The 11,787-nt window shown below is 50.1% G+C and overlaps 1 protein-coding gene across 1 annotated transcript in view; it reads left to right on the top strand.

Moving 5' to 3' along the window:
* The window catches only part of WSB2 (WD repeat and SOCS box containing 2), a 91,681-nt gene that overhangs the window by 56,994 nt on the left and 22,900 nt on the right, over positions 1-11,787 (top strand). Inside the window, exon 8 of the mRNA XM_082243456.1 lies at positions 11,241-11,348. Within this exon, the coding sequence (XP_082099582.1) occupies positions 11,241-11,348 (108 nt within the window). The remainder of the gene's footprint in view (positions 1-11,240; positions 11,349-11,787) is intronic.

Below are 11,787 nucleotides of genomic sequence, written 5' to 3' on the forward strand. Positions count from 1 at the left end.
AGCATTACCCGCACCATGGAAGGGTAGGTACAGTCCCCCCCTCTCCCCTTTTGGCAGTTTTTTAGGACGCGGGTAACCTCCAGGGACGGTCAAGACCTACCTGCAGGTTCCCTCCTCCCATTCTTAAACCCCTCAGTTAGCTGGGCTTCCTCCCACTCCCTTGGGGATCTCCTCCACTATCTCCACTTTGTAAGGGTCCTGGGATAGTGTGTGTGTTTTGCCCTGGTTAGCCTGGAGGGGTCCCAGTGTAGGAGACCCCTAGGTGCATGCCCTACTGTTTGCAGTGTGGGTAAAGTGCAGGGGGGTCCCAGTGCAGAGACCGGTGTAGAGTGCGCAGCGGAGTCCCCCTAACGTGTGTCCTACCTTTTGAGGGGGGTCTGGTCCCCTTGCAGAGGGTACAGCGTTGCAGAGGGTGCAAGGAAGATCCTGGCAGCATGCTTCAGCGTTTGTAGCTGATGGTGGCTATTTTCCCTTAGTCTGGCTGGTCTCTGGTTGGCGGCCATGTTTGTGTAGCCAGATGATGTCACGGGGGCTATTTTCCCATAATTCGGGAGACGCTAGAGACGACCGAAGCTTCGTGGGGATGCTGAAGCTTCTCCTCTTTCTCTTCCTCTTGCCCAGGACATATGAACAGGGATGGCGTCCATGATGATTCTGGGTTCAAATTCTTGGCGCTCCTCTGATCGGCAGGGTGAGTTCTTGGGGGTCACTGTTATCTCTCTCTCTGCTGATGGGTACCCTGAGCCTTAAGGGGGATCCTTTAGCGGTGCCAAATGATCGTTTTTGTACTGCAAGGTCTTCCTTTCCTTATGGAGTCTCGGGGTCACATCTCCCCTACTGACCCCCTCATGGAGATGGCTAGTCCTTCGGTACTCCAGCTTCCCATGGTTGCACTGACAGTGGTCCTGCAGTCCTTGGTGGAAGTGGCATGTGGGCAAAGGCCCAGGAAGAAGCATCCCCCGCCTTCCCCTGCTAAGTCTGTCTCATCTGATTCTGAGCCTGATGCCGTCGTGGATCTGGCCTGTTCTGGGGGACTTACTATCACACCCCCAGATCTATCTGATACTGAGGATGATTCCTCCATGGTCGCCGCAGCGAATGAAAAAGTGCTGGTAAGACGCACTTATCACTGCAGTGCGTGAGACTTTAAAAATGAAGGATGCGGCAGATGTAGCCACAGATGTGGCTCTGTTGTGTGGTACGCATAAGTCGCCTCGTACTCCAAAGGTGTTTTCTCATGTGCCTCATTTTGACAGGTTTTCCTGTAAGGAATGGGAACAACTGAAATTACCCTTTGTGGTCCCCAAACGTTTTGCTGTACGTTAACCTTTTGAGGAATCACTTTTAAAAAAGTGGACTAGTTCACCAGTGGTGGACCGTCTTGTTTTCAGGTTGAATAAAGCAACCGTGCTCCCAGTAGAGGAATCCCCGTCCTCTAAGGACCTGGCTGACAGGAAAGCGGAGGCTGTGGTACACAGCATGTTTACTATGGCTAGTTCGGAATTGCAGCCAGTCTTTGCTTCAGCCCTGGTGTCTCAGACCCTAACTGAATGGGCCAAGCTTTTGCGCCAGGGACTGGGGAGTGAGCAGGTCCCCGCTGTTTATGTTGATTTAGCGGACCAGTTGGTCCAGGGGCAGCAGTTTATTTGTGATGCAGGGTTGGACACCGCTTCTGTGCTGTCCAAACTTTCTGTTTCAGCAGTGGTGATTAGGTGCGTGCTGTGGCTTAAGAATTGGTCTGCAGATCAAACCTCTCTCATTGATCTGCTCTTTCAAGGTGATCACCTCTTTGGGGCTACCCTGGATGACATCCTTAAGGGTGAGTAAGGGGGAGTACCTTCCTGCCACAGTTAAGGGAAGGAGCCTCGTCGCAGACGGGAGCTCTCCTTCTCAGCCTATAGAAAATTATTTTGTGGTTTTGGGACAGAAAATAAGGGAAATAGATCTCTTAAATCTTCCCCAGGAGGTTTCAAGCAACCTTGGTCTGGTAAGCCTAGAGCAAGCTTCTCTGGACCAGCAGACAAGACCCCTTCAGCATGAAGGTCTGCCCTCACCCATTATTGGAGTGGGGGGACATCTTCGCTGGTTTCCGGCCCTGTGGACTTCTTTTGTGAGTGTCAATTAGATCTGCGAAATGTTTCTTTTGGGGGGGGTACCCAGAAAGGGGGTGCAAAGTTTGTTCTTTTCAGGTTTTTTAGGTTCAGAGTCTCCTTGTGCGGATGTAATTCCTGCAAAGATTCAGGTGATGTCCGAACTACCTAAGGTCCCCCCTATCCCTTTCCAGGGAATTGATTTACCTAGGTCTGTTTTTTCATTCTGACCAGAGTGGTCCATCGTTTGGACAAATTTAAGGAACCACAGGCCGTGATTCACCGGCTGCTGTCACACAGACTGTTCTCTCTCCCGATTTGCATACGGGTTCTGAGTCTGGTAGTATCCACCTTCAAGACAGTTCTGTTTGCACAGTCCTACATGCAGCTCCTTTAGCAGGTTCAGGTCCACAGGAGGATACCAAAGTTTGTGACGAGGTCATGGGGTCCTCTGACAGACGCCGCAGGCGTCCAAAGGTTACGGAAAGGCCAGTATCCTCCTGGCCTCAGGCTTCTTCCGCAGTTCCTGCGAGGAATTAAGAGCAAGGATCTTCCAATCATCCTGGTAGCTGTAAACGTCCCTTGGGGGCTTATTCTCAGAGAAGAACAGTTGTCCCAAGGGCTAATCTACCATCCTGCTTTACAGTTGCTTATTTTAATGGCTTAGCTATTGAAAGCCAGGTACTGAGGGATAGAGGTTTTTCTGGATCAGTGATCCCTATTATGGTGAAGGCGAGGAAGTCGTCTTCCAGCAGGATATACCATTGTACGTGGAAAGCGTACAAGCGTGGCGTGAGTCAATTAGCGCTCATCCTCGATCCTTTTCTGTGGCTCTGATCTTAACCTTTCTTCAACAGGTCTTTGATAAGAAGTTGGCCTTGAGTACCATCAAGGGTCAGGTGTCTGCCTTAGCAATCTTCTTTCAGCGACCCCCTAGCCACGCACTCTTTAGTTCCTACCTTCATTCAGGCGGTTCGACATGTGGCTCCACCTGTATAGTCTCTTTTGCAGCCATGGGATTTAAATTTAGTACTTTCGGTTCTCCAGAAACCTCCATTTGAGAGTATTCGGGAGATTTCCTTGTCTACATTATCCCAGAAGGTGACATTCTTGGTGGCTATTACCTCGGCCCGCAGGGTATCGGAATTGGTGGCATTATCCTGTCACAGTCCCTATTTGGTGGTCCATAGGGATAAAGTGGTTCTTCGTCCCTATCCATAATTTCTGCCCAAAGTTGTCTCTAACTTCCATATGAATGAGGACATTGTGTTGCCTTCCTTGTGTCCCAAGCCGGCTCATCCCAAGGAATTTGCTTTGCATACCTTGGATGTGGTTTGTGCGATTCGGGTGTATCCGGCAGCAACTGAGTCCTTTCGGAGGTCAGACTAGCTTTTTGTGGTTACGGATGGACCAAGAAGAGGGCTGGCCACTTCTTTGGCTACTGTCTCCAGATGAATCAGACAGAAGGTGACTCAGGCCTATTCCATTAAAGGTCAGGTTTCACCTTTCCCTTTCACTGTGCATTCTACTCAGGCGCTGAGAGCTTCTTGGGCCTTCTGTCATCAGGCATCAATATCGCAAGTTTGCAAGGCGGCCACTTGGTCGTCAGTGCATTCCTTTGGCATCTGCAGATGCTTCTTTTGGCTGCAAAGTATTGCAGGCTGCTGTTTAACCACTTCAGCTCTGGAAGGTTTTACCCCCTTAATGACCAAGCCATTTTTTGCGATTCGGCACTGCGTACTTCAGCGAAAAATTGCGTGGTAATGCGTCGCTGTACCCAAATACAATTGATTTTTTTTTCTCACAAATAGAGCTTTCTTTTAGTGGTATTTGATCACCTCTGCGGTGTTTAGGTTTTGCGCTATAAACAAAAAGAGTGACAATTTTGAAGAAAACACCATTTCTCTTACGTCCTCCGACAGTCGCCGCCTCTTCATATTCGTCACTATGGGGTTATTGACCTTTTCTCCGTAGGAGTAGCTAGGCAACAGAATATGTTAATATCAAAGCTTTTAGCATACCCCACCCCTAGGGGGTGGTCCCCTCAGTCAATACCCTCCTGCTTCCTGCATTCCTACCTCAGTTTCAATTGTCTAGCTCAGGAGTTAGCAGGCTTATCCTGTGCTGGGATTTCAGTCTCAGCCTCTATTCTCTTTTTTTGATTTTATTTCAAGTGTTTTCTCTTCTTTACTTAGCTGTTATTTTTCAGCATTAGTTTAGTTCTTCGGATGAAGATGATCATGCGGAGCTGGGTCTCGGGCTGGCCTCCCTGGTTATCCGGGGTTCAGGGCCAGTGGCTTCCCAGCCTACCATCGAGCGTTCAGCTCAGGTTTCCCTGGCATATATGAACGACCCATCCCTGTTCGCTGCAGGGATGCTGCGGTGAGGTGGCTACCTCACCGGACGCCATTTGCGGTTTCGCACCGCAGTTCCATTGCGTCCTGGCTGCGACTCTCCCTGTCCTTAGGGCAGCGGTTTGATCGCTTGTGCGGGTTCCCCACGCCATCCGGATGGTAAGTGTATTCTGTGTGGGGACCTGTCTGTTTTTGGGTGTCAGTCTGGGACTGTGGGACCCTGCATGTCTGTGAAAAAACGTTGAGCTCCCTGTCAGTGTTAGCTGCCTTTCTGTGGGCTGAAGGGGGGGGGGGGCTCTCCTGCTCTGCTCTGTGTAACAGGCCGAGTTTTCTGTGAGACATGCTGTATGCTGTGTGTGACATGCTTGTGCAACATTTTTGGAGCATACTGTGCGGCGGCCGCTGCTGCGGTCCGCCATTGTTTTGCAGCGAGCTATGGGGGCCGGTCCTGTGTGGAAGGAGCGGCATTTTTGGCGCCAAGCGCCGCCATTTTGGCGGCGATCGCTCCGGCCTCATGTCAGCGCTGTTTCTGTATCTGCCTATGGAGCCTCAGCCAGCGGCCATGTTTGTGTAGCCTTTCCATAGGCTTCATAGGGGCGGTCAGTATTGCATCACTTCCTTTTCCTCTGGGACAGCGATCGGTGCAGCAGCCTGTGTGATCCCTCCAGGTTTTACCTTTCCATATTCCTGTATTCCCTGCCTTGTATTCCTATCCCTGTGGGGGTCAGTGTATTCTGTGAGTGCGGTGGGCTACGCTCGCCGCAATCTTAAAGGGGCAGTACTCCTTTTTTTCCTAAGTTTACTCGGGCATGGATTCTCAGGAAAGCAAGTTTCCCCCCACCTTGGTGGGGGGCCAAGGGGCTGCTGCTTCCCCCGAGGGGGCTGATCTGGCTACTATTGTGGCTAACTTAGCTGCTCAGGTGCAGATGCTGGTGGCTGATCGATCCACAAAAAGGCCAAGAGTGTCAATTTCCTTTGATTCAGAGGGCGATGGGGCTGCTATGGCTGGAGTGCCCTTCTCAGGGTTTCACTCATCCCTAGACCTCGTGGGGTCTGACGGGGAGGCTGAGGTGGAAGGGGTTGATAATTCTCCCCCTGGCTCGTCTGAAGAGCTTGCACTCAGGGATGAGTTGGTTGCTTCTATCAAGCAAACACTGCATTTGGAGGATGAACCTTGTCCTCCTGTTTTGATGTCCTCGTACGGGACGCAAAGAAAACGCAAAATGTCGCAGGTTTTTCCTTGCTCTACGGGATTTCAGCGCGCTGTTGATGAGCAATGGCGCAATATAAAGAAGCCTTTTGCTGTGCTGAGTAGGTTCAAGCTGCGTTTTCCCTTTACACCAGCTACTGATGAGTGTTGGTGTGTGCCGCCTCAGGTGGATCACGCGGTGGCGATTTTGAATAAATCCACTGCGATCCCTGCTGAGGAAACCCCGGTGTTCCGGGACCCTACGGACAGGAGGTTGGAGTCTCTGGCCGTCACTCTTATACGGTTGCGGGCTCTATGCTAAAGCCGATTTTTGCTTCCATTATGGCAGCCCAGGCTATTGCCGATTGGACGCAGGTGCTCAGGCGCACCCTGGTGACTGACTCTGCTTCACCGTCAACATTGGCTATGGTGGATCAGATTCATCAGGGTGTCATGTACTTGTGTGATGCGGACTTAGATATGGTCCCTTTGGCTGCGCGTCTCCAAAGTGTGGCGGTGTTGAACCGTCGCCTGATCTGGCTGAAATGTTGGTCTGTTGACCAATCTTCTCGCAAGACTTTAGCTAATTTGCCCTACGCGGGCTCTCGCCTTTTTGGCGAATCTTTGGATACTCTGATAAAGGGTATTTCTGGGGGTAAGAGCACTCTCTTGCCCCAGACTCACAAGACTAAGTTTGTTCGCGGTAAGAAGAATACCTCGTTTAGGCCCTCTCAGGGGTCCTTTTGTGCCTTTCGGTCGCACTATAAGGGCAAGCCCTTCAAGGGACTAGGCCCCCAGAAAAAGCCGTGGGCAGGTAAGCAGAAGTCCGGTCAGTCCAGGTCCGCTGCCCATAACAATGCGGCCTGAAGGGGCGCCCTCACCCAGTTCTGGGGTGGGGGGACGTTTGCTCGGTTTTCTTCAACCCTGGCTGGCCCGCCTTAGGACAGGTGGGTTCAGGAAATCGTTCGATCTGGTCACAAGATCGAGTTTCTCTCTCGGCCGGCGGGCAGATTTTTTCCCTCAAATCTGTCTCAGGAGCGATTGCGGGATCTGCATCTGGCGGTGCGGGACCTGCGGGCTCAGGGAGTGGTGGTTCCGGTGCCTCATCGGGACAGATTTCGGGGGTTCTATTCCAATCTGTTCACTGTGCCCAGAAAGGAGGGCAAGGTACGTCCGATTCTGGACTTGAAAGCTCTGAACCGCTTTGTGCGGGTTCGCAAGTTCCGCATGGAATCCCTGCGATCAGTGGTGGCTGCCCTGGTTCCGGGGGAATTCATGGCCTCTATCGATGCGTATCTTCACATCCCCATTTTCGAGGGTCACCAGAAGTACCTTCGATTCGCCATTGCGGAGGATCACTACCAATTCGTGGCGTTACCCTTTGGTCTCGCTTCGGCTCCGCGGGTTTTCACCAAGGTGCTTGCGCCGGTTCTGGCTTTATTGAGAGCCCAGGGCATCTCGGTCCTGGGGTATCTGGACGACATTCTGGTTCGGTCTGCGACCAGTCAGGGTCTGGTGAGCGACCTGTCCGTCACGATGCAGACGCTACAGGAGTTTGGCTGGACGATAAATTTTCCAAAGTCGACGCTGTGTCCGTCGGTTCGTCTTCCTTACCTGGGAATGATCCTGGACTCTGTTCAGGCGAAGGTCTTCCTGCCGGAAGACAAGCTCCGGAAGCTTCAGGAAGAAGTCGGGTCCCTCGGGGACGTTCAGTGCTCGTCCCTCTGGACGTGCATGAGGTGTCTGGGATTGATGGTCTCGGCTTTTGAGGCGATCCCCTTTGCCCAGTTTCACACGCGGGGTCTCCAAAGGGAGATTCTGGCCAGGTGGGACGGGCAACCGCAATCTCTGGATCTCCAGATTTCGTTGAGCCATCGCACCAGAAGGGACCTTCTGTGGTGGCTCCAGTCCCCGGCGGTGTCGGGGGGCAAGTCCTTTCGCCCTTTCTCATGGACAGTGATCACCACGGATGCCAGCCTGTCAGGCTGGGGTGGTGTTCTGGGCGTTCTGTCCGCCCTGGGAACTTGGTCGGAGGAGGAGTCCTCCCTTCCGATCTACATTCTGGAATTGCGAGCGATAAATCTCTGCCTTCGGCGTTGGTCGGACAGGCTGCAGGGCCGTCCGGTTCGGGTGCAGACAGACAATGCCACAGCGGTGGCCTACATCAACCACCAAGGGGGCACCAGGAGTGCCCGAGCGGCTCGGGAAGTAGCCGACATTCTATCTTGGGCCGAGACGCACGTCCCGGCGATATCTGCAGTTCACATTCCGGGGGTGGAGAACTGGCAGGCGGATTATCTGAGCCGCCAGACCCTGGACCAGGGAGAATGGTCCCTTCACACGGATATCTTCCGGATGCTGTGCGAGAAGTGGAGGTCCCCAGATGTGGACCTGTTCGCGTCTCGTCTAAACAACAAGGTGGAAAGGTTCGTGGCAAGGACGCGCGATCCTCGGGCAGACGCCTCGGACGCGTTGGTGACGCCCTGGCATCAGTATCGCCTGTTGTATGCCTTTCCACCGATTCAGCTGCTGTCCAGGTTCCTTCGCAGGTTGGCCTTGGAACCGAAGAAGGTGATTCTGGTGGCACCAGACTGGCCTCGCCGGTCTTGGTACGCAGACCTCGTGAATCTGGCGGTCGACGCTCCGTGGCGTCTGCCTCTTCGAGAAGATCTCCTGTCTCAAGGACCGATATTCCATCCTGCTTTACAGTCGCTGGCTTTATGGGCCTGGCTGTTGAAACCAAGATCCTGAAGGATAGGGGTCTCTCCCCTGAGGTCATTCATACTTTGATCAAGGCTAGAAAGTCCTCTTCGGGGAAGGTTTACTACCGTACTTGGAAGGCCTATTTTGCTTGGTGTGAGTCCAGGGGGTATTCCCCTCGCTCATACTCGGTATCAAGAGTGTTGGCTTTTCTTCAAACTGGCGTGGACCAGCGTTTGGCGTTGGCCACGATTAAGGGTCAGATTTCTGCTCTGGCCGTTTTCTTTCAACGCCCTGTGGCGTCTAATTCTTTGGTTAGCACCTTTGTTCAAGGGGTGCGGCATCTGGTCCCTCCTAGGAGGGAGCCTTTACCTCCATGGGACTTGAATCTTGTTCTGTCCGTGTTGCAACATGCTCCCTTTGAAAAGATCAGGGAGATCTCGTTGTCTATGTTGTCCAAGAAGGTCGCCTTTTTGGTGGCGATCACTTCGGCTCGTAGGGTGTCGGAGCTGGCAGCTTTGTCCTGCAGATCTCCGTATTTGGTGGTTCACTTGGATAAGGTGGTCTTGCGACCTAACCCGTCTTTTCTTCCGAAAAGGATTTCGGAATTTCACCTCAATGAGGACATTGTCTTGCCTTCGCTTTGCGCCAAGCCTAAACATCCAAAGGAAGTGGCTTTGCATTCCTTGGATGTTGTTCGGGCGATCATTGTTTACCTGTCATCGACTGAATCCTTTCGCAAGACGGATTCTCTATTTGTCCTTCCAGAGGGGCTCGGAAGGGCATGGCGGCGTCGGCTTCTACCATCGCCAAATGGATCAGACAGGTCATTGAACAGGCCTATGCTTTGAAGGGGAAAGTTCCCCCCATGCCTGTGAAGGCGCACTCTACAAGATCTCGGAGTACGTCTTGGGCCTGTCATCATCGGGCTTCTGTGGCCCAGGTGTGTAAGGCAACGACTTGGTCGTCCGTTCACACCTTCTCGAAATTCTACAAAGTGGATGTTCAGGCATCGGCAGATGCTTCCTTTGGCTGCAAGGTTCTTTTGCGGCAGTGCCTTAGGGTTCCTTGTTTTTTCTTGGACCCTTGGATGTTTTTTATCCTTAGGTTATTTATTTTCCTGGGTTGTTGCTCCTGTTGAGCAAGTTTTTTCATGTTGCCCAGTTGGTTTCCTTCCTTTGGTAAGGTTCCTTTTTTCTCTGATGTGGGTACTGCGTTGCCTTGGGCGCGGCTGCGATTTTTCTCCCACCCCTCATGTCTACACTGCTTTGGGACGTCCCCATAGTGACGAATATGAAGAGGCGGCGACTGTCGGAGGACGTAAGAGAAAACTGAATTTTTGTAAAATCTTACCTGTAAAATTCCTTTCTCTGAGTCCTCCGACAGTCGCCGCCCCCGCCCCTCTTTTGGGGTTTTGTTTATGTACTCTACTGCTATGCTACTGAAACTGAGGTAGGAATGCAGGAAGCAGGAGGGTATTGACTGAGGGGACCACCCCCTAGGGGTGGGGTATGCTAAAAGCTTTGATATTAACATATTCTGTTGCCTAGCTACTCCTACGGAGCAAAGGTCAATAACCCCATAGTGACGAATATGAAGAGGCGGCGACTGTCGGAGGACTCAGAGAAAGGAATTTTACAGGTAAGATTTTACAAAAATTCCGTTATTTTTTACCTTCTGCTATAAAACATTCCCAATAAAAAAAATTTTAAAATCTTTTTTTATCAGTTTAGGCCAATTTGTATTCTGCTACATATTTTTGGTAAAAAAAAAATCCCAAAAAGCTTATTTTAATTGGTTTGCGCAAAAGTTATAGCGTTTACAAACTACGGGATAGATTTTTTGAATTTTGATTTATTTTTTGTTATTAGTAATTGCGGCGATAAGCAATTTTAGCGGGACTGCGACATTGTGGCAGACAGATCGGACCCCTAACTGACATTTTTGACACTTTTTGGGGACCAGTGACATTAATACAGTAATCAGTGCTAAATAATATGATCAAAGGGGTTAATATGTGCCTAAATATGCTTGCTGACTGTAGGGGAATGGTTCTGTGACAGGCACAGAGAGATCAGAGTTTCAGCTTGGCTGAAATTTCTGATCTCTTCCTGCCTGTCTGACAGAAGACTTGCCTGCCTTGTTTACATAAGCAGGCGGGTCTTCTGTCAAACTACATTAAATCTGATGATCGCGTGCGCCGCCAAGACCTCGTGCACGAAATCACGTAGTACTACGTGATTTTGCGCAACCGAGCCGCCCTGCCGCAGTAATACTACGGTGGGCGGTCGGCAAGAGGTTAAGAGAGGCTGTTCCCTCTTGAGGGGTGTTTTTCTTTAAACTTTTATTTTTTCAGACCGGGCTCCTGTGACCCGGTTAAGGTTTTTGTGTTCTGGTTAAGGGCACTTATGTTTAACCTTTTGTTATTTTCCCCACCCCTCATTTTCCTTTTTGGAACTGCTTTTAGATGTCCCAAGTAGTTATGATTTATGGATCGCTGTGTCCGTCAATGAACGAAAGAGAAAATGGGATTTTTGTACTTACCGTAAAATCCATTTCTCTGAGTTAATCGACGAACACAGCACCCACCCCTCTATGGAGTTCTGATACTTCTAATACTGCTTGCTACTAAACTGATTACCTAGAGCAGAAAGGTGGTTATATACCAAGCTGAGGACGGCCCATGGACGTAGCCAAGTGTTTTTTATTCTGCCTAGTTCTACTCCTGGAGGAGGCAATATAACCCAGTAGTTATGATTTATGGAGCGCTGTGTCCATTGCAGAGAAATGGATTTTACGGTAAGTACAAAAATCACATATTTTTTTTTTTTTATGTTTTGAATACCTAATTTGTTTTTGAGGTCCTTACATTTTTTTAAAACACAAGTGCATTTTTTTCCCCAAAAGATTTCTGAGAATATGGTCCCTGGAACATGAAGAGCCTTTGTCCACTGCTCCAGTAACAAATGGACTGTGTTGTACATTCTTTCCACATGGAGGACTTCTCGCTACAGGGTAAGTGAAATGAAAAAGTGCATATGTAATAATCACATGATTTTACCATGCACCCCATTCATCTCCTATTACTGTGGATACTTAATTGCTGTCCAGCCAGCTCAGCGTACTACCACTTCTACATCTAAGATCTTTTTTTTATTTCTAAATTAATAAGGCGGTATTGTAGGGGCACAGTTTAGTAATGATATTACTACATGGATTCTTTACATAATAAATGTCCTTAGATAAATATGAGGGCTGTCTTTTTGTTCTGACCAACTATCTCCAATACTTTATAAACCACTTATCTGAAATAAGTTTGCAGTTCAAATAAGTCAGAGAAAGTCAGAGCTACTGACCTGCATACTTATACTTTTTTCAGATCAGTAACTCAAGGTATTACAGGAGGAAAGTCACTCTGACAGTCAGCTGGCATTTTCAGAAGGAAAGGTCATGT

This window comes from Pelophylax lessonae, assembly GCF_965119305.1.
Source record: "Pelophylax lessonae genome assembly, chromosome: 1".
NCBI classification, from domain to species: domain Eukaryota; kingdom Metazoa; phylum Chordata; class Amphibia; order Anura; family Ranidae; genus Pelophylax; species Pelophylax lessonae.